Raw genomic sequence first — 27860 nt, 5'->3', positions numbered from 1 at the left:
CAGTAGTCTCCCATGATCCACCCTATCAAATGCTTTAGACAGGTCAATCGCGATACAGTCCATTTGACCTCCAGAATCCATGATATCTGCTATATCTTGCTGGAATCCTACAAGTTGAGCTTCAGTGGAATAACCTTTCCTAAAACCGAACTGCCTTCTATCGAACCAGTTATTAATTTCACAAACATGTCTAATATAATCAGAAAGAATGCCTTCCCAAAGCTTACATACAATGCATGTCAAACTTACTGGTCTGTAATTTTCAGCTTTATGTCTGTCACCCTTTCCTCATAAAAATTATCATCTTATAATTCCTGAATATTTTCACTTACAATATCCTCTGAATCACTATCTGAAACACTATTATTAATTTCGGTAATTCCTTGTGTACAGAAACATGTGCGCCACTAGTTGCCATAATGGTTACTGGCTTGGAAGGAATTTGCAATATTTCTGAGTCACACTGTGCATGAGCTGTGAAGATCAAACAGGGGTAAACTTGGAAAAACCCTCGCCCCAACCTTATAGTATTCAAGAACCTTAACACAAGTTCCATCAGTTACAAACGGGTTACACTATAAGAAGATATGTGAGCCTTGGCAATGTGTGGGCTCACTTCGTTATCCAAGTTGTAGGCCATATGAATGCAAGCAGGTGTGCCTCATCACCCAAGTTCATTGGGTTAAGGAGAATGTTTCAAAATGAGACAGAATTTTTGAAGAGTGGACAAAAAGAAGATATCTCACACATGGAGGGACAAAATAATGATTAACCATGTTGAGAGGACATGATGCAGTAGGGATCTAAGGTAAAAGGAGGTGGTAGAAATTACTCAAGACTAAGATCATCATGGAGTAAATAGAGCCTATAACAGAGCTTATAATGATTCCATTGTTTTCAATCTTGCTAGACTAGCAGTCGGAAATATTGTAAAGCAAGTTTAGAATATTACACTCTATGAATTTATAAAATGTGAAGCTTTTATGAGCCTTAAAATCAGTTATAGTCTTTAAGGTTTGTGAAACACTCACATGGCATATCATGCTGGTTGTAGCTTCTCAAGTTCAGGTTGTTTTTCTTCACCATGGTCCTCAGCAGATGAGGTCATGGTGTAACCTTCACCTCTTACATCATTCCATGGCTGTACCTCTGGTCTTCCAAACAGCAAGTATGGCAAACTAGTGGTTGTATACATGGCAGCTGCTATGCAGAAGATAATGGGCCAACCCTGCACTGGATCCTGTAAAAAGTTACATTCAGAATATTTCATGTAATATCATTTATTCTTTCACTTGTTTATTAGATTAGACTGAGGTGAAGAATTTTGTCTACTCTGTGTTATTATGTTATAACAGATACATTTATTTTGTATGGGTTAACATAATTCTGTTCTCCTATTATCCAGAACAATGGTGAATGATAGATTAATAGATTTTGTGCAATACTTAAAGTACCACACAATCATGAACTACCTTTTTACTGGCATGCACTAGGTATGACATAGTAATCTTTGGGGATTGTCGAAAGGAAGCCAAATTCAAATGGATACCTGGAACAAGACATTAGAGGAGTACAGAGATCCTGGTCATGCCAAGAGAAAACAGGAACAGAAGAGGAGGGAGGGGGGATAATCAGACTGAAAGGAGAAGCACTGGAAGTGGTAGATAGCTTCAAGTACTTGGAAAGCGTGATAATGAATGGTAGGATTATTAAAGGAGAAAAGTCAACGAATACAGTAAGATAGAGGATTCTACTGAAGAGTAAGAGATTTGGTATGGAAAGATGATGTTCCAATGGAATGCGGTAGGTGTATAAGAGGGATGAGAAGGTAAGGAGGGAGTTGTAGAAGACAGGTGGTTTAATGTTTTAAAAGGAAGAATATTGCAGGCTAAGGACTCTATTCAGGAACAGAATTCAGGACAGGTATCTGTTAGAAATTTATATGAGTCACTGCAGACAGAACAACAGAGGGAAGATGATGAACAGGGAACTGTTGCTGAGGAGTGCAGAAGTAGGAGGAAAGGGAAATGTAGAGTAGAGGATAGGAAAATAAAGGTGGAACAGGTGCATGGGTAGTAGAAAAGAGATGAGGAAGTAGCTTTTGTGGCTTTCAGGAAAGATAGACTGCATAAGACCGCATCAAGTTTATTAGAAACTCTGATGCCGATATAGTACTATTAAGTTTCAATTAAACATTCTCCATAACTGCGATGGATGCTTGAAGTGGAATGCCAGTGCCCTCTAGTTTTGTAATGCCTTCTGCAATCCAAGTAAAATTGCTCTGAATGTATGCACTATTGCATATACTGATGATGCTGACTGAGGAGGAAATTAATCTACAAGTGACTTAACAGCTTCAAAAGCCAAGTGCCCTGTTGTGTTAAGATAGGTTCAGGTGGAAGGCATTGTGTGGTAGATGTCCTTTATAATATTGAATTCTGATTGTGTCTTTTACAAATACTTATTTTTGTTGACGCTATGAAATTATTTACATTTAATTTACATTTGTAAAATTACTCTCACTTCTTCAGCCACATGTTGTAATGTGAGTTTTAACATGTGAAATGAACAGTGTTAGGGTAAAAAGACTTGCAGTGTTTAAGTGGATTTCAGTACATAGGCTGCAGCATATGAATACAAAGCAAGTACATTACGGTATATACCTGTATGTCTTCAGGCCACAAAACTTTAAACCCTTCGTTAACACATTATGCAATTGTTGCATGGTTTGTTTGCTCCAGGGTTATTATCAAACAGATTAAGTGTGCCTTGGAGGGAGTTTCTGGATCTAGTTTCCCAACAATAATGTTGGCAATATAGCTTCCCAAGGTGTCTGTCGTTTTATCTACTGCGATCCACATACAGGAGTACTGAACATCACTTCAAACAGATTCCAGTATATCCTGGTAACAGTCATCCAGATAATTCTTCCAAAGCATAGACTTGTCTGGAATTAACCTATTGCAATACTTTTCAAGAAATGAACAATATTCTGGCACATATCTTTGAAAAACTCACTGTCTGAACCTGACTGTCCTGTTTAATTTAAGAGTAACTACTTAGAAGACACAGGATGTTTATTGTTTGTGTGCAATGCACTATGTAAATGTTGGTCAGGTTGTGACTTTATGGAACACACTTGGCACACTAGCATTTTCCTGTTCATTGTAAAACATTCCTTAGTAATCAACTACAATCTTAGTTTTGATGCAAGACTATAGATGTAATTAGAGCCATTTTCAATAAGTCCACTTCATGTAAGTTAACAATCTAAAGAGAACACTAATAATATACACTTGTCAACCATCATAACCCCGTATTCTGAGAAAGGATGATTAGTGATAGAGTTGAGGCACTTGGACCTATTGAATTTCACAGACAAAGGGTTGGAAATCCCAATTTTAAAGGAATTATTCTCTTAAGCCAACTTTAGCAATTGAAATATATTTCATACAAAAGGAAATTCGTCAGAAAAATAAAATGGACTGAACCTTATTTTTTTGGGTGAAATTACCTATATATGTAAAAAAATGTTACATTCTTCACATAATATATAAAAATATGTAAAATTAAACTAAGTATAAAATGTCAGAACTGCAATTTACTTTCAGTTGTCTACAAGTAAAGGAGTGGAATATGTAATTACAAAAGTATCTGGGTTCTACCGACAAGACATCATGAGGGAGTTTTTAAAAAAGGAATTATGATTGGTGGAAAATGGTAAATAGAAAAGTAAACAGACTCTTGGATGGGTTTAAAGCAGTTGTTGAGGATTGTGAAAATGGGTATGTACCCTTAAAGGTGGTAAGGAATGGTAAAGACGTGCTAATTTATAACAGAGAAATAAAGAGACTAAAAAGAAGGTGCAGGTGGGAAAGAAATAGAGTTAAAAATGAAGGAATTGAAGGAATTTACTAGGAAATTGAATCTAGCGAAGAAGTCAGCTAAGAATAACATGATGGCAAGTGAGGATCTACAGAAGGCAGAAGTATCCAGTCAGCAGTATGTAAAGATTGTTGGTTACAAGGATAATGTCCAGGTAGAGGAGGTGAGTAATACTAACAAGTATTGAAATTTACCTACAATAATGAAGATATTTACAATAAGATACAAAAGTTGAAAACTAGAAAAGCAGCTGGAATTGATAAGATTGCTGGGGATATACTAATGGGTTGGGATATAGTACCATATCTGAAGTACTTACTTGATTACTAATTGCATGAAGGAGCTATGCCAAATGAATGGAGAATTGCTATAGTAGGCCCTGTGTATGTCCGGTTTCAATTCCTGGCTGGGTCAGGGTTTTTAAATTGTAAATGATTAATATCTCTGGCCTGGGGACTGGGTGTTTGTGTCGTTCTTAACGTTCCTTTCCCCACATTCAACACTCTACACTTCCTCCATTCTAATTACACGCAGATTCATATTACATGGTGCAAGTAGGGGTAAAAGATCTCTATAGGTCAACGCCCTGAACAAATAGCATATTTAAAAAATAGCCCCTATGTATAAAGGAAAATATGATAGACACAAAGCTGGAAAAGCATTATTTCAGATTATAAGAGACATGTTTGTGAAATTAATAACTGGTTCGTTAGAAGGCAGTTCGGGTTTAGGAAAGGTTATTCTTCTGAAGCGCAACTTGTAGGATTCCAGCAAGATATAGCAGATATCTTAGATTCAGGAGGTCAAATGGACTGTATCGTGATTTACTTATCTAATGCATTTGATAGGGTAGATCAAGGGAGACTACTTGTAAAAATGAGTGCAATTGGACTAGACAAGGGAGTGACTGAATAGGATATTTCTAGAAAATGGAACTCAGAGAATTAAAGCAGGTGAGACATTATCTGATCCTTTAATCATTAAGTGGGAAATTCCTCAAGACAGTATTATTGAACCTTTATGTTTTCTTATATATATATATATATATAAATGATATGAATAAAGAACTGGAATGAGAGAAAAGGCTTTTTGCGGGTGATGTTATACTGTAAAGAGTAATAAATAAGTTACAAGATTGTGAGCAATAGCTAAAAGACCTCGACAATGTTATGAGATGGATAGCAGCAATATGATAAATGGGGTTAAAAGTCAGGTTGTGAGTTTCACTAACAGAAAAAGCCCTCTCAGTTTTAATTACTGCATTCCTTATTGAGATCACTGTAAGTAGCAACGTATTAATATAACGAAAGATCTTCATTGAGGTAATCACATAAACGGGGTTGAAAATAGAGGGTACAGATCTCTGCACATAGATATGAGGGTATTTAGGAGTTGTAGTAAGAATGTAAAGGAGAGGGCATACAAGTCTCTAGTAAAACCCCAACTAAAATATGGTTCCAGTGTATGGGACCCTCACCAGGAATACTTGATTCGGGAACTGGAAGAAATCCAAAGAAAAGCAGATTGATTTGTTCTGGGAGATTTCCGACAAAAGAGTAGCATTACAAAAATGTTGCAAAGTTTGGGCTGGGAAGACAGGAGAAAGGAGACGAGTTGTGCAGGTAAGTGGTATGTTCAGAGCTGTCAGTGGAGAGATGGTGTTGAATGACAATTAGTAGGCAAATAAGTTTGAGTGGTGTTTTTAAAAGTAGGAAAGATCACAGTATGAAGATAAAGTTGGAATTCAAGAGAAGAAATTGGGGAAAACATTTGTTTTTAGGAAGGGGAGTTACATATTGGATTAATTTACCAAGAGAGATGTTCAATAAATATTCAAAATTCTTTGCAATTATTTAAGAAAAAAAGACTAGGTAAATAACAGGTACAGAATCTGTCACCTCGCTGACAGCCTTTAATGCAGATCAGTGTTGACTGATTGATTTGATTTGTAAGAAAACCCTGTACAAGCTGTATTACGTGCTGGTATTGACCTATGTCACCGAGCAAATACTTCTCCACGAGAAGGAGAATAGAATACAGGCTTTGGAAATGAAGTTCCTCATAAGTATGAAAGGTAGAAAAAGAAGGGACAAAGTCAGGAATGAGGAGTTCAGAAGGGTGCTAGATGTTGAAAGACTGGGAGACCACACAAGCAAAAGTCACCATATGTGGTTTGGGGATCTTAAAAGAATGAAAGCAGACAGATTTCCAAGAATAACTCTGGAGCAGAGATATCAGGGAAAGAGACTGAGAGGGAGACCAAGAAAGAGATGGAAGAACCAGATTAAAGAGGATATTAGAAGAAGACAAGTGAAGGTGAAAATCATGTACAAGAAGAGTAGTGGGAAGAGAGGACAAAATTGAGCATGCAACCTTTACTGATACACAATGACTTCTAAGGCACAATATTATAATCCTGACATGTAATGTTAACCATGTACCTTTACCATTTTTTGTTTATTCATGTTATGTTACTACTGAATAAATATAACTTTGGTTCAGTTTTAAACATTCACTGACATTAGTTAAATGTCATGTTTCAGGTCATGCTACAGTAGGTCTACCTGTGTTATCATAGTGTATTGTACTGTATGTTATCATAGTGTATTCATCAATAAAATATTTACATGTACATTAGGGCAAATACTTAGCTGTCAAGAAAGGATGAAGTAACTCATGATTCATATGGAGTGTGTGCCTTGGCCACCTAATTTTGTATTCATTCAAATAGGGGAGCCCATGGCTAGTGAATAAAGAATGATTAAATACCTTATGTTTTCTCAAGAACTACTTGTTTGATGTTGAAAATAACGACATCCCTGAAAATGTAATGTCCATTATTCTAATGCTAGGAGTAGAAAATGTAGTTACATTTAACAAAACAAAGTTAGTACCAAAATTGTTGCAGATATTGACACACTGGAAAAAATACTGCATGTTTGATTATGAGTCCCTTGGTAACATTAATGAAACCGAAGGCAGATTCTCAATATCTTTAACAGTTTACGTGTTACTTAAGGTGAACAACTTAGCTGACTCATTCTATATATTATGTAAACATTTCAATATTATTTTCCCTATTATTAATTACCTATACATAATTATTAAAGAATGACTTTCCTTTTTTAAATGAAGAAACAAATAGCACAAAGTACTGCTGTACTGCAAATGTCATTGCCACCTGTTTATTCACAGATGAGGTGCAGACTTCCCTTTAAGTATCTGATTGATGCCTTGAAGGAAGAAAATGCAATGAGCTTGGCTTACTTGTATTTCGGTTATAAAAATGACATTAAATTTCAAATTCCAGTATTACATAAAAAAAGAGTGATGATGTTTGCTGCCATCTTTACTGTTAATAACTGTGAAAGATGAGGCCAGCAAATGCATAATATACAGTATTTAGGTACAAGAATGAACACAGTGCTATTTTCTGATCATATGCTAATTTTCAATAAAGGTGAGAGAGAAGTACGAAAGTAGCTTGATGCAAAAAATGGGAAAATTCATTGAAGAATGAGAACAGTTTTTAATAAAGCAAGCTAGGGGTACATAACAAGAGAAAGAAAAGGAGAAAAGAAAATTAGAGAAAAAGGTAAAGCTGAGGAGAACTTCAAATACAAATGGATGAAAGAACAATGCCAAAACAAACTATGGAAATACAAATGAAATAAAAGAAGTCAAGGAAGATGCAGATTATGATGGATGGTTATGGCAGGACTGAAACTGGAACATTGTGGTAAAAAGATTTGCATTTGTCCCAGTCCAGCAGCATCTGGATTGGGAAAAAAGGCACTAATAGTGGTTTGATAAATGTCTATCAAGGTTTTTTCATCCACACTTTCCAAAAACTTTGGGACAATACCTTATTTCAGTTATTGAAGTGTCTCTCCCGATTGGAGTCCAAGAATTCTTACAGTAATGCATGCTTGTTCAGACTCCAGGATTACTGGTATCAGCTCTCACACATCATTTCTGTACAAGAGACATGATTATTATATCCCAAATAAAAATTAAATTTTCATGCTTGGTGGAATATTACTGTTAGATATCAGGTGAAGTTGGGGCTTAGGGACCTTTCTCACACAATCTGTATGAATAATAATAATAATAATAATAATAATAATAATAATAATAATAATAATAATAATAATAATAATAATAATCATCTTCATTATAGACTATTATGCCTTTTAGCATTTAGTCTGCAAGCCTCTGTGAATTTACTAAACACCTCCACAATCCTCTATTTGTTACTAGCTCTGTGGACACATTTAGTTCCATCTTGCCATCATTGTCTTGGTCTCCCTCAACTTCTCTTACCCTCCATAACCAAATCCATTATTCCCCTAGGTAACCTATCCCCCTCCATTTGCTTCACATTACCCCACCACCGAAGCTGGTTTATACGTAGTGCTTTATCCATTGAGTTTATTCTTAACTTAGCCTTTATCTCCTCATTCCAAGTATCCTCCCACCATTGGAACCTGTTTGTAACAGCGATCATTCTTGCTACTTTCATGTCTGTTACTTGTAACTTATGTACCAAGATATCCTGAGTCCACCCAGCTTTCACTCCTGTACAGCAAAGTTGGTCTGAAAACAGACTGGTGTAAAGATAGTTTCATCCAAGAGCTACCTTCTTTCTTACAGAATGTTGTTAATTGCAACCGCGAGCTCACTGCATTAGCTTTACTGCACATTGATTGAATCTTGCTTGCTGTACTGGTAACTTACTACCATCCTGGAAAAATGCACATCCTAAGTACTTGAATGATCTACCTGTTTTTGTTTTTTATTCCCAACCTGACATTCAGTTCTCTTAGGTTTCTTCCCTACTGACATCACTTTAGTCTTGAACATACTAATTTTCTTACCATACTCATTGCACGTCTTTTCAACTTCCAATATATTGTCGTTGCCGGGACAAAACCTCCTTTGTGACAATATTTTTGGTGATATACTGACCCACAACACCCACATTATGAAGAGTGAGAATGCCTTTACCATATTCACACAATATTGCACCTTAGATGACAGAACATTACCGGCCAAAGTTCTAAACTAAAATATTTCACATAGGAGGTTTTGTCTCAGCAGCGGCGATATTAGACTGCAGGCTTTCGGCACATTCTGCCATTAAAACCAAGTTTTCAGCATAGGCCAAACTGCTTACTACATTTCCATGTAACTGAATCCCTCCCTGCCACTTATACCTTCAGTAGATGATCCATGCAAATTACAAACAACAAAGGTGAATGATAACAGCCTTGTCTAAACCCTGTAAGTACCTTGAACCAAAAGCTCATTCTACCATCAATTTTGACTGCAGCCCAAGTCAGCATAAATGGCTATGAGTGCTTTTAACACGCGAGAGGTCGCGCCCGTTTTAGAACGCGAGAGGTCACGCTAAGGCAAATTGCTCACGCTTGATATTTTAATGAGCTGCTATGTTTCTTTTGCATTGAATGCTCTGATAAAAATATAAATATGAACCCTGTTTAACTGCCTTTCAACTAGTACTAACATAATTACCCAGTAACAATATTTTCTCAATGTAAAAAGATTAATGAATTTTTTTGCAAAATCTGGTAAAATTACGTGAGTTTTTAAAGAGCGCGAGAGGTCGCGCGTGAGCAAATTGCCTCAACATTTGCATTTGTATATTTCAATGAATGACTTGGTCACAATTCAAAATAAAACTACAGCACCACACTTCACTGAAAGCCACCATAATCTTCGTGAACTTTACTTAAAAAAACTTTCTTGGAAATGCAGTCATGTAAGAATGCACTATGTGAGGGGTCGCACGAAGGCAATTTGCCACGGCAGATGCAAGAGTGAAAGAAAACTTCAACTATTCCGGAATGCAGCAGGCAATACATTGCCGATAATCAATGTCAGGTGAGAGAGGGGGAGGGGAAGGATGAAACGACCGCTCTAAGCCCTACAGCAGCTAGCAACGAAATTATTAACAAATATTTTAAAAGTGCAGCAAACTGCTGCGGGCGTGACCCCTTGCGTGTTAATAATCTACCCTTAATCCCATAATCCCTCAGTACAGCTAACAAACTTTCCCTCAGTACTCTGTCATTTGCCTTCTTTAGATCTACGAAACATAATCATAACTGTCTTTTCCTCTTGTAGCATTTTTCCATTACCTGGGACATATTGAAAATATAACCCTGACCACACTGATTTTCATCCAACTGACTCTTAACCACTGACTCTACCCTCCTATCCAAAATGCCTGTGAACCCATTGACTGGTATACTGATCAATTAAGTACCTGGGTAGTTATTGCAGTCCTTCCTGTTTCCTTGCTTATAGATAGGTGCAATTACTGCTTTCATCCAATCAGAAGGTACCTTACTAACATTCCATGCAAATCTTATGAATTAGTGAAGCCATTTCATCCCTGCTTTCCCACTATTTTTAATTATTTCAAGTTTAATTTCATCTATTCCTGCTGCTTTATGACAGTGGAGTTTATCATCCTTTCCACCTCCTCAAATGTAATTTCACTAACATCAATGTCTTCCATCCCATGAATTCTGCTGTTCACAACATCACCAGAAAGATTTCCTTTTATGCTGAGAAGATTTTCAAAATATTCCTTCCGCTTGTTTAATGATTCTTGGGTATATATTATGAGTTTGCCTGGTTTACCCATAATTCTATTCATTTTCTTTTTCTTTCTCTTTCTAAGATTATTATTGTTCAAAAAGGTTTTCCTACTGCATGACAAAGCCTTTCCAGGTTATTACCAACCTTTTCCCTTTAATTCTTCTTGGATTCAACAATTATGTGTTTTGTTATGTTTCTTTCTTCTGTGTACAATTCTGCATCAGTCCTGTTTGGAGCCATATCTGATATGCCTTCTTTTTACATTTACAAGCTGCCCTCACTTCATCATTCCACCAGGATGTTTGTATTTTTTCATTTTTACACAAAGTTGTTCCTAGCATTCACTTGCTGTTTCTACTACAGCATCCCTATGTGCCACCCATTTTTCTTCTCTGTCTTGAACCTGCTTACTGTTCATTCTTTGAAACGTTTGGGTAATCATAACCATGTACTTCTGCCTAATTTCCTCATCCTGGAGAATCTCTACTCTTATTTTTCTACAGACATATTTCACTTTCTCTGTCAATCCTAGGTCTAGAGATGCTTAGTTCACTCCATATCAGATAGTGGTCTGTATCATTGAAGAATTCCTGGATACCCTCACATTCCAGATTTACCGAATTCAAAATCAACTCAGAGAAAGAGAGAGAGAGGGGAATAGAAAGGAACCCACATAATATGATGAACACAATGGCAGGTCAGTGCAGCAAGAGGGAGCAACAGAAATAGGAGATGAGGAAAAAATATGGAAACAAAAGGACAAGGACAGTCTCCACATCTTCATACACTGCCATTTTTAGTTAGATTCCCTTCCCTCTCTCCGACTTGATTTGACACTTATATGTTCCTTTCCTATACTTATGTGAATTCAAAATCAGTTATGATGTATTGTAGTCTATTATGTATCTGGTGCCCCTACCCTTCCAAGTGTAGCTGTGAATAGCCTTCTAGAAGAATGTATTCATGATTGCTAATCCCATATTAGCACAGAAGTCTAGTAAAGGCTCCCCATTCTTATTAGTTCCATATCTTCCCCACAATTACCAATCACCTTCTAATATCCCGCAGTTCTATTTCCACCTCTCGCATTTAAGTAACCCATTAGCACTATACTATCCTTGTTGTTGACCATGACTATGATGTCAACGAGTGCTTCATAAAACTTGTCAACTTCATTCTCATCTGCACTGTCACATGGTGAATAGACTGAGACAATTCTCATTTTAATTCCTCCAACTACTAAATCTACTCACATGTTTCACTCAAACCGAGCAAGTGGCCATGCAGTTAGGGTCATGCAGCTGTTGGATTGCATTCGGGAGACAGCAGGTTCGAAGCCCTGAAGATGGTTTCCCATGGTTTCCTATTTTCACACCAGGCAAAAGCTGGGGCTGTACCTTAATTAAGGCCATGGCCGCTTTCTTCCCACTCCAAGCCCTTAACTATCGCATCATCGCCATAAGACCTATCTGTGTCATTGCAACGTAAAAGCAAATGGTATTGTCTTTCGCTCATTTCTATCTTTAACAGAAACTATGTTGTGAGCTACCTCACACTCTGCCCTTCACTTGTTTTTAAACCTGGGAAAAAGACTTTATAATCTCTTATCTCTTCCTTGTTATCTCCCCTTACCCGGATATCATTAACCCCTAACCCATCCAGATGCATCCTCTGTTTGACTCAGCCAGTTCTACGGTCCTTCTCCTGTAAGTCTCACTGATATTGATAGCTCCCCATCGAATTCCATTTTGTTTGCCAAGTTGTATCGAAGAAGTCCCTTGCCTGTGAAATGGAAGAGGAACTGTTGTAACTCCCGTAGGTCTTAGGCTTGCTTAAAATATTCTGAGTTCAGTAAATTCTGGGGATATGCTCAAGAATATGAGAATGGAGAGATCGTCATTTCATGGGCTGAAACTCAGGAGCTTTCCCTTATTCATGACAGTAAGCTTCCCTCCTCCTTCAACTGTGGAAGATGGCACCCAGATCTTCTCTTTGTGAGCAACTGCTTTGTGCAGCAATGTTCTAAAGAAATGGGTTCACCAATCCCAAGAACACAACACCGGCCACTAATATGTCACCTCTCTTCATCCATAAGACCACACAAAGTTTGGTTCAGACGGAGATGCTACCCTACTCTCTCCTCTCTCTCTCTCTCTCTCTCCTCTAATGGGTTAGGGACCACAGTGGATTGTATAGTCCCAGATGCCTGAGCACAAGGATGGCCATGACTCACAATATGTCCAAGATGCCCACTCCCTAATCCATAGCAAGTGCTACCCCAACTCTCAGGACCAGTTATTCTGTATCTTGTGAGCTCATAAGTTAGTCTCAAAGGAGCACTTTTGTCAGGCAGAGAGAACTTTTTTGTGATATATGGCCTTCACTCTTTCTAGCATAGCTAGGTTATCTTTTGATACTTGTTCCCAAATAATGTCTAAGGCGTATTTCATGATGGGGTCTGTTTGTACGTAGACTTTTATTCTCTTAGCACCATGTAAGTTATTAGGAATGCTCTGCCATCTGTTGAATATATTTGGAAGCTCGGAAAGGTTAGGGAATCAAAGAGTATCTAGCAGGGATTAGAATTCTTCCGTGATCAGAGGAAGTATATACTCTCGGGTTTGACAAGTAGTAATCAAACATGGCTGCATCCAATGACATTACTAAGGATGAAAATCAGTACAGAATGTATTGTGGGTTAGGATAAGCCTTCGCCTGCAATTATTGGAGAGATCATTTCATGATTTGATTTTATGATCACTCAAAGTTGACTGAACTTACAGACTTATCAATGTCTCATGATTCACTGGCAGGTAATTCCGGACAGAATAAAACAGAAATGAAGCAAATCGGACCAGTAGAACGGACAGATGGATTTTCCAAAAATGTTTTTGGTTAACTCTTTTAATAATAATAATAATAATAATAATAATAATAATAATAATAATAATAATAATAATAATAATAATAATAATAATAATAATTACAGAATGGATGATTCCAGATTAACAAAAAGGCTTTTCAAGTACCTTTGGGACAAGAAGGCAACAACTAGCTGGATTCAAGAAGTAAGGAAAGATTTAGAAAGAAATAATATAAGAGAAGAAGAAATTATGGACAGAGAAATTTTTAGAAAGAGGGTAGTAAGTATGGAAGGATTCCAAGGAAGATTGAACAAGAAGCCTGGTTCGAAGTGGTCCGAGGATAGAAGGAAACAGCATAGTGAAAGGATGAAAGAATATTGGAAGGAGCGGAAGAGAAAACAACACAGTATGAAGAACTGAATTGAAATTGAAATGTGGACCTTAGCAGGCCTCATCGGAAATAATAATAATAATAATAATAATAATAATAATAATAATAATATGACTCCAGCTGAGCCAACATCGAGTGGTGTTACCTACACACAATGTTTTTTCCTTCCATTCTGACATGTTATGATTATAATCTCCATGTTGTTTCACTGTATCCGTCTGTGATTTATGTCTGTAATAAATATAGCCAGTCTAATATAAACCATGCTGATATTATTTTCCAAAACTATTTCACTTACTATACTATCATCCAGTAGAACGGATGGATGGACATTCTACAGATCCTAAATACTTGAAATGATCCACCTGTTCCAGTTTTGTATTCTTGACTTGACATTCATTCTTCTTAGATTTCTTCCCTGTTGATACCATTTAGGTTTTGGAATGCTTGTTTACATATCATACTCACCGCACCTATTTTGAAATTACAAAATATAAGATTGCAGACTTTCAGCACAGTCTACCATTAAGATTAAGTTGTCACCATAAGCCAAACTTCTTACTACATTTTCAGCTAAGTTATTTCCTCCCTGGTACTTAATACCTTTCAGTAAATGATCCACGTAAACTATGATCAACAAAGGTGAAAGATTACAGCCTTGTTTAACTCCTGTAACTACATTGAACCAAGATCTTTTCTAGATCTACAAAACACAAATATAATTGTCTAGTCCTTTCATGGTATTTTTCAATTACTTTGCACATACTAAAAAAACTGTACTGAACAGGTCTTCTATGGTCTGCAATCACACTGGATTTAATCACTTACTTTCAATCATTGAACGCATCCTCCTTTCCAAAATGCCAGTGAATACCTTGCATGTTACTGTATATTGATCAATGAAATACCTTAATAGCTATCACTATCCTTCCTGTTCCCTTGCTTATACTGTACATAGGTGCAGTTACAGCTTTCATTCAATCAGAAGGTACCTTACTAACATTCCACACTGATCCTGTTATTCAATGAAGCCATTTATTCCCTACTTTCTCACTATAATGCCTTAGCTGGCGAGATGTAGTGCTTACAGTGCACTATGTCTTCTGGTATGGGCTATATCAAATTTGTTACTTTCATTGACCTGTCTCAGTCTCATCCTTGGCTTTGACAGTATGAAAGTGACTGAGGTATGAGTGATGCTAGTAATACCATTGCTTATGCAGCCAGTCCCTGTTAGGAATGGTGTGAAGATATCGCTCATAGGGTCGGTTGGTGCATGCATTTCAGTGGTCTTGGCAGACTGATATGTAATACCAGCGGCTGGCTCGGAGAGGAAAGCAACGGGAAACTACCTCACTCCTCATTTCCCTAGTACGCCTCTTCAGTAACGCCTAGGCTATTTATGACAGCTGTTGGCGGAGCTGCAGAGGATCAAACCAGCCTTCGGGCTGAATACCCAACATAACATACATTCGCACTATATTTCAACATTTTAGGTGTATTTGCATGTGATATTGTTATACATCCGGGTGTCTCCTGGGCAACGGACTAGGACTCTTCCTAGACGGCTGATTCTCTCACACCAGAAACAGAACTAATCAATCTTAAAATGTATTTTAAGAAACGGCTCTTTTCAGAGCCATCCATGACAATAATATCCATAAATATTGAAGGCTTGTCAGCTGCCAAAGAAGAACTCTTGCAACTACTATACCAAGATCAGAAATGTGACATCTTTTGCATTCAGGAAACACATAGGGATGAACATCAGAAACGTCCAAAGATTTCAGGAATGATTTTAGTTGCAGAAAGGCCACATGCGAAATATGGCAGTGCTGTATTTGTAAAGCCAGACCTCCAGATCAGCAGTACTCATCATACTGAAGATAACGACATCAAAATAATCACCGTGGAGCTAAGCAACATGACTATTACATCTGTGTAAAAGCCTCCAAATGAAAAGTTCTCTTTCTCACCACCTGCAAATTTTGGTAATCAAACAAAGTCAATAGTAATCGGTGACTTTAACAGCCATAGTCACGTCTGGGGATATACTGAAGAATATGAGAATGGAGAGATCGTCATTTCATGGGCTGAAACTCGGGAGCTTTTCCTTATTCATGACAGTAAGCTTCCCTCCTCCTTCAACAGTGGAAGATGGCACTGAGGGTATAACCCAGATCTTCTCTTTGTGAGCAACTGCTTTGTGCAGCAATGTTCTAAAGAAATGGGTTCACCAATCCCAAGAAAACACCAGCTACTAATATGTCACCTCTCTTCATCCATAAGACCACACGAAGTTCGGTTCAGACGGAGATATAACTTTTGAAAGGCTGACTGGAAAAGGTTTTCCAGTATGTTGGATGAGAGGATAAAAACTGTTTCTCCTATACCCCAAGATTATGACAAATTCATTGATATCATGGAATTCTGTTCACGGGCATCAATTCCCAGAGGCTGCAGGACACGCTACCTTCAAGGTATAACTCGTGAAACAACTGCACTGCTGCACAATTACTACAGGCTTACATGTTATAATTCTCATACTTTGGTCCATATAGAATTGTACAATAAAGTCAAAGAAATATTAATGTTTATTTATTCCACCTATTCAATACATAAAAAGTGATTTTAAATTATAGGGACATGTTTTGCCCTTTATTTAAGGGCATCTTCAGTCTAAATCTCAATCTGAAAGATAAAAAATCAGGATCCTGATTGTTCTTAATTGTGGTTGATTTAAAAAAAATACAAATGAATGTGAGGATGATGTAGGAAATAGTTAAGATATTCTTAAAAATAAAGTGTTAATAAAGTCTTACAAACGAATAGATGTAATTTATACACTTTCTTGAATGTCCTTGTCTAAAAATGTGGTAACAAGTTGTATATTGGTAGTTCTATAAGAACGCAAATTGCTACGTTGAATCTTGTAAAGCGGCGCCCTGTGTTGGTTGAGGGCATTAGAGATAAGTTTGGATCCTAAACAGTTCAAACGTCAGAATAATGATGAAGAATGTTGCTGATTACTCCAAGTGGAGTTTAAATACATTTTAAAGCTAGTAATGAGACGTTTCTGCCGCTCACTCAAATTATGCTGTAGGGGCAAGGGAAATGCTTGATACTTTAAGTGGGGTTTATAATAACATTTTATAACATATAATATTTTATAACATATAACATTTTATAACAGCACTTCAGTAATTTCGAGGAAGTTGGAAAATGGCTCAATGAATGTTTTACTACAAAAGACAAGCAGTTTTTCTGGCTTGGTATTCATAACTTACTTGAAAGATGAGGGAAGTATGTAGAAGCCGATGATCAATATTTTGAATAAACAATAAATTAATTTCCCTTGAAAATTATGTTTTTTCTTCACCGTAAAAACTGGCAAAAACTTATGCATACACCTGGTAATTCCTCGAACTGCTAAATCTACCAGCATCATTTGCTCAATTATACAGTATATCTAACAGAAACTATGCTGTGTGCAATAGTATTCCTGATGAACAGCCTGCTCTTCTGTTTTTAACAGCTGTTAAGAACAGTTTATAATCTCCTACTCTTCCTTGTTTTCTCCCGTTACCCAAATGCCATTAACTCCTAAAACATCCATATACATCCTCTTTGCTGACTCAGTTGTACTGTCTTTCTTTTTTCCATAAGACCTATTAATTTTGAAAGTCCCCATCAAATTCTATTTTGTTTGCCAAGTAGTTTCCACAGTGGGACTCCAATACTTCCATAGCCCTGAGACTTGCTGAAGATATTCTAAGCCCAGTAACTTCTGTGAAGCAAAATGCTACCCTAGGTACACATTTCCCTAGTGAGAATCTCTCCTCCATTTGTCAAGGGACCATGGTGGACTGTATATTCCTAGCCACCTGAGTACAAGGAGGACCACAACTCAGAATATGCCCTAAATGCCCACTCCTATTCCATAGCAACTGGTATCCTGATTCTACTAGGCCACTCAGCTATTGCCTATGATTCAGCAACTAGGATGTGACTATAGTAACCCACACTGTTAACTATAAAAGCTGAGACCATACAAAACTCAAAATGACATCCTGTGTGCAATAAAGCTTCCTTAAATCACATGAAATAAAAAGGCATCTTGGAAATAAATATAAGTACTGTACTTGGTGTTCACACATTTTATTGTAAACTTGTCCTTGAGCTGGAAAATAAAAGCAGATTTACTTACAGTATTTCCTTAAACTCTTGAAGAAGAGCATATGGCCAAAGCCTGGTTTTGCTTCCTGGTTCTATACTGAGCTATGTGATTTTAGCTCTCTCCAACTATATTTAAGCTGCTCTATCCCTTTTCTATCCCTGTGGATTGCAATGAAGAGCTTGTTTGTTGATGTCATCATATTTTAGCACTGCATGTCCTGTTGGTCGATCTGTAATTGGTGTAATCTTTCTTATAGTTCCTCATTTGGACACTGTTCCTCAAAGGTTAGTGTATGCCTAATATGCTTCCAAGATATTTATTAAGAAATGACTGGGTTTTTCTTTGTTAGTTGCTTGGTTACTTTCCACTTTTCACAGGCATATGGCAAAACAGACTTTACATTACTAATAGAGATCCAAAGTTAGGTTCCAATACAGAGTTCTGTTGACTTCCGTGTGACATGAAAGATCATGAGGCTGACTTTATTTATGCATCTGGCTACATCATCAGCTATGCCTCGTTTAGCTATAATAATACTTCTCGAATATTAGAAACTCTCTAACTTCTCTGTAGTCTGTCCATCAACCTGTAATTGCATGCTGTTTCAATTTTCTGAGCACATATTTTTTGTCTTCTTAGTGCTAATCTCAACTTCAGCTTTTAGGTCTTTAAGTTTAATTTACAAATCCATGCAGCTGTGAACCAGCAAGTATATATTATTCCAGACATTGAGAACTACTCCACTGGATACCCAAAAAAAAAGGGTCATTGCACTTGTTATGGCAGTGTGTAGAACCATAAGAAATAAGATACTTAGGAGGAAGCATCCTTATTTCATGACATTGTTCACTTCAACTTGGTACTGTCAGATAACCCTGGTGTTCAAACTAGCATGTGTAATTGTCATACATGCTCTGAATTTAATTGATAAATTTCTTGGCAATGCCAAAAGTCTTCATGGTTTTCCACTTCTTAGGTCTAACAATGCTGTCAAAACGCTTCTGCAAATCGATGAACAATATGTTGAGGAATGACTGGAATTCCGTTGATTGTTCTGCAATTATTCGTAGTGTTGATCAATATATAATAAGCTGAGTATTGGTATAACTTACAGTCCAGTACAGTACACAATTAATACAAAGCAGCAATCTTGTAGGAGTTCTTTCAAAGGAACAGCTAAACCTATTGGCCTCGGAATGGTCTTAAACTTCTCTTTCAAACACTGGCAGTGAGCCTTTAAAATAAGGAAATGGTCTGACTATAACAACATATTTTTAAATTATTAAAGAAGAAACTATTTTTCATTCCCCTGTGACATCATGCACAATAGCAGTGCACTCTATATTGGCTCATCTAGAGATAACTAACTACTAAACGTTTTCATTCCTCCCCTGAAGGGGAGGCGGGCCTCTTAGATGGTGACGCCGCCTCTCAGGCCGGGAGATTTGTTATGGTGAAGGAGATGTGCGGAGAAGGTGAGGGGGTGGGCGGCCGTGGCCTATACTACGAACTGTCCCGGCATTCACCTTAGTGCAGGAGAATGAAAAACCACGGAAAACCATTCTCAGGACAGCCAACAGGCACAAAGTCTACCACACTCCCGTCATCTTCAAATTGTTGCCCTCCTAGAGCTTCTTTATCAGTCCAAACAAATGGAAATCGCAGGACGATAAGTTCGGGCTGTAAGGAGGGTGATCAAGTGTAGTCCAGTGCATTTCCTGTAGCTTGGAGACGGTTAGAGCTGCAGTATGGGGCTGCACATTGTCGTGGAGGAGGATGCCCTGTCGAATCGGTTGGCCTTGCTTTTGCGGCGATATGCAACCCTCGCCTTGTTCAACAGCTCATATTAGTAAGCAGCATTGACTGTGCATCGCTCATGCCCGCCGATCATCGTCAATAATGTCTTTAACTGCTCGAATGTTTTTGTCCGTAATGCTGGTTCGAGGTTGGCGATCGTGTTGCTGATTTTCCACACGTTCTCGTACTTCCTTGAACTCTTTATGCCAGGCAAACACACGCATCCTTGACAATGTTTCATCACCAAACTGTTCAGTCAATCTCTGGCAAATTTCTCCTTCAAGAGCAAGAAATGATAATTATGCATTGCGCAGTGGAGGGGTGCACCTGTTGCTCCGACATCATGAGCGTTACTGATGAAACAGCGGAAAATATATAACAGCATGCTCTCCCTACTACTAACGGTCCTGCCTAAGCATAGCAGAAGCGTGGGGTTAGTCCTACCAACTGTTGATGTTCAGGAACAAACATCCTGTTTATATTTGATCGACCTTCGTATATCCCTGATGTTTCACCCCCAAACAATTTATTGCATTTCTGTTTACTTGGGTGAAATTATTATGATTTATTAAACAAAATTATCTTTTAGTTCTTTTTAAATAGTCAAATAAATAAATTTATTTTGAATTATGTTCCCCCTGTCCATGCTCAAATTTACCATGCTTCTTTCTTACCTTGACAAAAATATTAAAAATATTATTTGAAAGTATATAATCACTTGAAGTGAGGTAGATTTTACATCTATGGTAGTTTAATTTCAGGCAACAAAACTTACAGTGTTATGGAGAATTATTCCTGCTATAGGAGGTGATATGACGCCCGTCACAGCACCAAAACCATTCATGATTCCTGTGAGGGAACCTGCAACAAAGAAGCAAATTGAGCTCTGAAACAAGAAAATTTGTGAATTTTAGAAATATTATAGGTACTGTATACGCCTATTAGAGTTAAGATTTAATTACTTAAATGCTGTATCATTGGGTAAACCACAACAATGCTCTCCCTAGCATGCATTGCTCACATCGCTCCAGCAGGTACCACTGTGGGATGCTAGAGATGTACTTGGAGCTGCAACTAAGTAAGAGCATTAAGGTAAGTTTAATTTTTCATCCCTGGTTTCTTTACGACATACAGGGTTTGAAAACTTACCACTATTGGATTATTTTCAGCATATATGTCATGCAAAGGGAGGCATTAGGAGTTAAGACTTCATTTGGGAGTGTGTGTATTAATTTATCTCCATTGATTTAGGAGTTTTTACTGTGCCATAGTTGGTGATAACATCTATTTGTGATGAATTTTGAGGGTGATGTCACATTGTAGAAATTTCAACCAATGGCAGTGGCTCTTGATGCCAATGGTATATGGAAAATGACACACAGTTTATGATACTGTATGAAGTTATCAACCATTAAAAGATGTAAAACAAACACAATGGTTCCATCTGATCGATGCTGTTTATTTGCTTAAGGCAAATTAAAAACTGTAGAACATGTTTCGTCTACTTAGTATACATCTTTGGCTACATATGTTTAGGCAATATTGTATCATTAACAAGGACACATTCTTACTATCTTAATATTAAAACACACATTAAAAAATTAACATTTTTAAAACTTAATAATACAAAAAAGTGTATGTCAAGGGAAAGAAAAAAGAAGGGGGAGTGGGGACATTCAAAGATGGAAAGGGAATATGGTTAACTAATTCTCATTAAAACATCTTGCTAATAAAATTAGTTTAAAGCTATAAAGTTTGCCATTGTTATTGTTCATGTGTTATGCAAAAACTTCTTGATAAAATATTCGTAGCAAAGCTAGCTATAATTCACTAAGTGTACGATTATTTGGTGTCCTTCTTTAGTACATTACTCTTGTAGTGTTTGAAAGGGAGCTTCTAACGTTGCCATTGTCATGCTGAGAAGTCTTATGATTGTCTTTGAAACCCGCTCTGCAATCGGGAAGAAAGAAAAGTGTATAAACACGCGCGTACGAAGAAATTAATTGTGTGAATGACTGGTGTAATATTAAGATGTGGCTTACCTTCTGATCTCCCTGAGTTACTTACCTAATATATTTTCAAGGGGCATTTCCTGGGGCAGGTTGGCAGATCTCTAACCTTGATAATAATCTCTAACCTTGATAATAACACACCACTCTCCCAGAAGCATTACAAGGTAAAATTTACGTGATTAACCTTTTCAAATAATGTGATTTATGCTTGGAAGAGCATTGCTAAGTTTTGTCTTCACCATGTCAAGGTAATATGCCATCAGTTAATGTTGCTCAGAGTGCTATATGGGGCATGAGCTTAGGTTAATGGCACTCTGGGCAAGACTTAACTCAGGAGCCCCCTCCCCTACTTCCTCCACCACTGTCACCAAAATTTGAAGTGGTGGTGTATGCACATATACAACCCTTTAAGAAACAACTTTTCAAGTTAAAATTATACCTCTTCTAAGCATTAAGGTGAAAATATATCCCATTTAAATTATTTTTTTATTTATTTCCATTAATTACACTTTATTTCAGTAGCTAAAAACAATGTACTCTCATATTCCTTCAAAATATTTAAGAAATAAAACACTTTTAAATTAGGCTATAGATTTTTCCTAGCATTCAACTTATCAAATGCTAGAGACAAATGAAGGTTAGGCAGTTAATAGTGTAAAACAAGTCACATACCAGGCCTTTAAAAAAATTGCATTTTAGAATACTAGCAATTCTGTTAATAGCATGTTGTGTTTCTAACGGATTTTAATTTTTTCTTGTAAATGAAAGGAATATGACATAAACAGAAACATACACAAATACTAAGCACAGTCCAGTTCATTGATCATGATCACACTGAGCAGGCAGCTTGGCTTTGACTGACCGACACAACAGTCGACCGTAAAGTGGCACGTCATGCGACATGGTACTAAACAAGTGTTGAGCATTGAAGGGCAGGTGGTGAAAGTAGAGGAGGACACTGATCACATTCCTAGAATTTTTAACAATGACACTCAGCTGTCTTGCAACAAATAAGCTGTTCAAAATGAATGATTGAACAGTTCCTGCAACAACAAAGTTTTGTGGAAAGGAGCAATGAATAATTTTTGTTCATATTTGAAATAAATATCCCAATAATTATATTTATTTTCTTAACACATACTTTTTTCATGCTTGTGGCCCCTTGAACCAGGTACCTTGGTGTGTGGTGCTATCTTATTCAGATTTTCTTGCTGTTATTAGTTGACAACATGCAACAGATGTCTACACATATATGGTGGCGTTTGGTTGCATTGAGATTGTAAACATCATTTGGCATGATTAGATTTCTTTCTTTCTTTCTTTCTTTCTTTCTTTCTTTCTTTCTTTCTTTCTTTCTTTCCCTTTTAGTAAAATAATGTGTTCTGCACGAAGGCAGGACGTGAGCATGAGCATATTGTAATCTTTGAGATCACTGGACTAGCTGATAAACTGTAAGGTCATTTCTAAAACTAATAAAATGCATTCATATTTGTTTGTAAAATGAAAATGTATAACAGAAAGTGAATATTATATGATATGAATAGCAATGAAAGAAGAAAGTCATAATATAGCCTACTATAGACTGTGTGATAACCAGCTGGAAACTGAGATTGCTGCATGTATTTCCAAAGCTGCTGATGCCTTTGGTAAGCTCAACCAATGAGTTTGGAAATCACATGATATACATTTAAAGATCAAGTTGGCTGTTTATAAGGTATTAAATAATCTTGCCTATTGTTTTGTATGCCTCGGAGACCTAGTGCCTATATAAATGCCTATATAAATGTTTAGACAGTTTCCACATGAAATGCCTAACGATAATTCTGTAAGTGGTAAGATCCGAGGTTCTGCAAAGATCCAACATGTATGGCATGGAGACCCTGCTGGTGTAAGGCCAACTAAAGTGATGTGGACATTTGGTGCACGTGAATGATGTCATCTATTCAGAACTTCAGAGTGGTAAACGTAAGGTTGGTGGACAGTACCTGTGTTATGAAGACATCCTGAAGCAACAACTAATATCATGCAGCATATCGGTTAGCAATTGCGAGAGACATGCACAACTAAACCCACAGTGGCATGAAGAGATCAAGGTGGGTGTCTGGACCTATGAACAGATACATCTTCAAGATCTTGATGCGAAGCATCATCTCAAAAAGACTACGCCAAAGTCATCGTATATGAACTAATATAATGACACTGGACAATATTGTACTGTGCATAGTGCAAACAAATAAGATTAGGATTGGATTAGCTAGTCACATCCGTGCACACTCAAGAAAGTAATAATAATAATAATAATAATAATAATAATAATAATAATAATAATAATAATAATAATAATAATAATAATAATGCCTGGAATGCATTTTATACAGTGCTGAGAAACGGTGTTCAAGTTGATACATGAGTGTCTGATAACTTCAGCATTACAGTTGACATATTTCAGTGCTTGGCTCACCATTACTTCTGTTTATCCTTTTAATGGGCACTGTTATTGCAGACTTGCAGAGGCTGATATCCAGGACCTCCTTTATACCGATGATGTCAAGTTAGCCATTGATAACAAGCTTAACCACTAATGTTGAACCCAAAAATGGAGTGAAGGTTTTGTGAAGATTAAGATGCCCCTCATTGTGTTGAAGGCTCTTTTTTTTTCCTTTTTTTTTTTTCAAATTTTCAAATTTACTATCAATCAATCAATACTGATCTGCATTTAGGGCAGTCACCCAGGTGGCAGATTCCCTATCTGTTGCTTTCCTAGCCTTTTCCGAAATGATTTCAAAGAAATTGGAAATTTATTGAACATCTCCCTTGGTAAGTTATTCCAATCCCTAACTCCCCTTCCTATAAATGAATATTTGCCCCAGTTTGTCCTCTTCAATTCCAACTTTATCTTCATATTGTGATCTTTCCTACTTTTATAGACGCCATTCAAACCTATTCGTCTACTAATGTCATTCCACGCCATCTCTCCGCTGACAGCTCGGAACATACCACTTAGTCGAGCAGCTCTTCTTCTTTCTCTCAATTCTTCCCAACCCAAACATTGAAACATTTTTGTAACGCTACTCTTTTGTCGGAAATCACCCAGAACAAATCGAGCTGTTTTTCTTTGGATTTTTTCCAGTTCTTGAATCAGGTAATCCTGGTGAGGGTCCCATACACTGGAACCATACTCTAGTTGGGGTCTTACCAGAGACTTATATGCACTCTCCTTTACATCCTTACTACAACCCCTAAACACCCTTGATAAAGCTGGGAAGTTAAAACAGTCTTGTCAGGGGCTGAGAAAAAATGGATGTGTAAGAAGTGGGATTTATGAGCAGAGAGCCTATTTGAAGATGTGGAGATTGTCCCTGTTTTTCTTTTATTTGTGTGTGTGTGCTTTCATGTTCATCCTTGTCTCTTCTTCTGTTTCTTCCTCTTCTGATAGGTACTGATCTGTCACTGTGCTTATTCTGTTGTGTGTCCCTGTTTGTATTACTATCTCTCTCTAAATGGCTTACAAATAAAACTGTATATATAATTCCAGACCCGCAAAAATCAAAGAAAATAAAAAATGAAGACCTGTCATGAGTGATGAAGTTCAAATATCTAGGGGGTACAGTTGCTGACAATGGCTAACTTAACCCACGAGTGGTCGCTAGCCGAAATGTAACGTGAGTGGTCGCTAGCCGAAATGTAACATGAGTGGTCGCGTGTGAGACTTTCTTTCACATTAAAATAAATATGACATTTTTCACAGTTTTGTGGGGCATAAGGCTGAAATTTACTTCTGAAATTAAACGCAAGTTCTACCTTATATATTTTAGATAAAAATGAAATGATTAGCTGTGAGAGAGATGGCGTATGGCTTTTAGCGCCAGGAATGTTCGAGGAGAAGTCTGGCTTGGCAGATGCAGGTCTTTTGATTTGATGCCCGTAGATGACCTGCGTGTCATGATGAGGATGAAATGATGATGAAGACAACACATACACCCAGCCCCCGTGTCAGCAAAATGAACCAATTAAGGTTAAAATTCCCGATCCCGCCGGGAATCGAACCCGGGACTTCTGTGACCAAAGGCCAGCACGCTAACCATTGAGCCATGGAGCCGGCCATGATTAGCTGTTTATTAAAGACACAAATTACTACTTAAAATAACATATGCAATGTACATAAAAATAACTCCGTCCTGAAGTTGTAAAAAATAAAATCTCACACATGCATTATATCTAGTAATATTTACGTACAAAGCAAGGTTTCTGAACACATTAACATTTTCAAAAACAAGAAGTGCTCATAATACAAATACTAACATGTACAACAGAAGTAATTCCCAGTCCACTTCAAAATAACACCAACGTCATTAGTCGCGCGATGAGAGAAACTCTCATGCAGCACGCACGGACCCATAGGAACCTTTGTTCTGACTAGGGGAGGGAGTGCTTACCCTTCAAATGTGATTCACAATGAAGTATTTATTTATTTTCCACCTAGTCGATACAATGATTGCCTAAGGCAATTTTTATTGGTCAAAAGTGGTACATGTTTCGTATATTATCAACATCTTCAGCCACATAACACAGTTTAGATGAAAAATATAAAATTGACAAAGTAATGCTTTAGAGGAAGTGTCCTTGAAATTAACATAAGATTGACAAGATTAAAACAAACAAATAACTCAAGAGAAAATATATAAATTATTTCTACAATAGAAAGCAGTCGTCAAGGAAACACTTGTACAATATTCCATAGAGAAATTGTCCTAATAAATATTCTTTTCTTAATAATCCATGAAAAAAGATCAATTTATAAATTAAAAATTATACATTTTATAAGTAATTATCGAAATGAAGAAATCCTGATATCACAGTGCGGCTCTTATTATTAATGTAGATGAAAATATAACTAATTCCTAGTTGTCAAATCTTATTAAGCCTGCTTTCCTTTGGAACAGTAACTCCTGTCATTCTTTCACAGTTTTGCGCCGGGTGTAATATTGATGATGCGTTCTTCCTTGTTCTTGCACCTGAGGAGGAGGAGGAGGAGCGGGGGATATAGGTGTGTCAAGAACTTCCTTGCTGTCACCTATAGCTTCAACTGAGGAGGAACAAGTTGTAGGGCTATCTGTAGGTGGAGAAATTCCAATTCTTTTTTCTTGATCCTTCTCAAGCATTTTCAAATATACTTGAATTTGATAATATAATGGATTCTTATATTCTACAGCCTCATTAAGGTTATCATTTTTCTTTACATGTTGGTCTAGATGAATGTACAGGTCTTCATATGTGTTCATTAAGCTGCCCTTTTTTAACTTTTTTATGATGGTCAGGTCTTGTTCTATGTTTGTAAATTTATGACCTGTGGCAGTCATGTGTGATCCCATTGCTGAGAATCTTCTATGTTTTTCAGCATTCACATGTTCCAAATATCTAACTTTAAAATTGCGGCCAGATTGTCCTATGTATGTGTTCTTACATTCAAAGCATGTGAGTTTATATATACCGGAATCAAAAAATTTATCTTTTTCCGAGAGATTTATTGTATCATGGTTGAAAATACTATGTTTCATGTTGTTATTGGTGGAAAATGCAATTTTGAAATTTTTTCTTTTAAATAAATTTGTTATTACATGAATGTTTGGATTATTATATGTGAACTTGATATATTTTTCAGTTTTACTAGGTTCGACTGCTAATTTAGATTGTTGCTTCTCCGAAAATTTATTAATTATTTTATCAATCATGTTATTGTTGAAACCATTCAAGAGGGCTTGTTGTCGGATAAACAACAGTTCTTTATTCCTTTCAGATTTGGATAAAGGAATACTAAACGCTCTGTTAATGTAACTATAATATGCTGATCTTTTCTGTGCCTCAGGGTGTAACGAGTTGTTCTTGATAGTGGTCAGTGTGAAAGTGGATTTTCTGTGTATTTTGAAAGAAAATCCTTTTTCTTCTCTTGTTGTGACTATGTCCAGAAAATTCAGTGATTTTTCAACTTCTTCTTCTAAAGTGAATTTTATATTGGAATCCAAATTATTCAATATATTTAAAACTTTATTGCTATCGGTGAGTCTGTTATCTATTATAGCGTAAACATCGTCCACATAACGTGTCCA

The 27860-nt window shown here is 36.9% G+C and overlaps 1 protein-coding gene across 3 annotated transcripts in view; it reads right to left on the bottom strand.

Annotated features, from left to right (window-relative positions):
- Nucleotides 1-27860, bottom strand: part of LOC136858107 (sialin) — a 310094-nt gene that overhangs the window by 15126 nt on the left and 267108 nt on the right. For 2 of the 3 annotated variants that reach the window (XM_067137406.2, XM_067137407.2), the window contains 2 exons: nt 20517-20602; nt 1032-1240 (listed from right to left, as the gene is read on the bottom strand). In XM_067137406.2, coding sequence (XP_066993507.2) covers nt 1040-1240; nt 20517-20602 — 287 coding nt within the window. In that variant the 3' untranslated portion in view covers nt 1032-1039. Of the gene's footprint in view, nt 1-1031; nt 1241-7750; nt 7861-20516; nt 20603-27860 lie in introns of those variants that run through there. The other variant, XR_010858600.2, reaches the window with a different exon arrangement.

Source organism: Anabrus simplex, chromosome 1 (assembly GCF_040414725.1).
Source record: "Anabrus simplex isolate iqAnaSimp1 chromosome 1, ASM4041472v1, whole genome shotgun sequence".
Lineage (NCBI taxonomy): Eukaryota > Metazoa > Arthropoda > Insecta > Orthoptera > Tettigoniidae > Anabrus > Anabrus simplex.
This window is presented reverse-complemented; position numbering and strand designations above follow the sequence as displayed.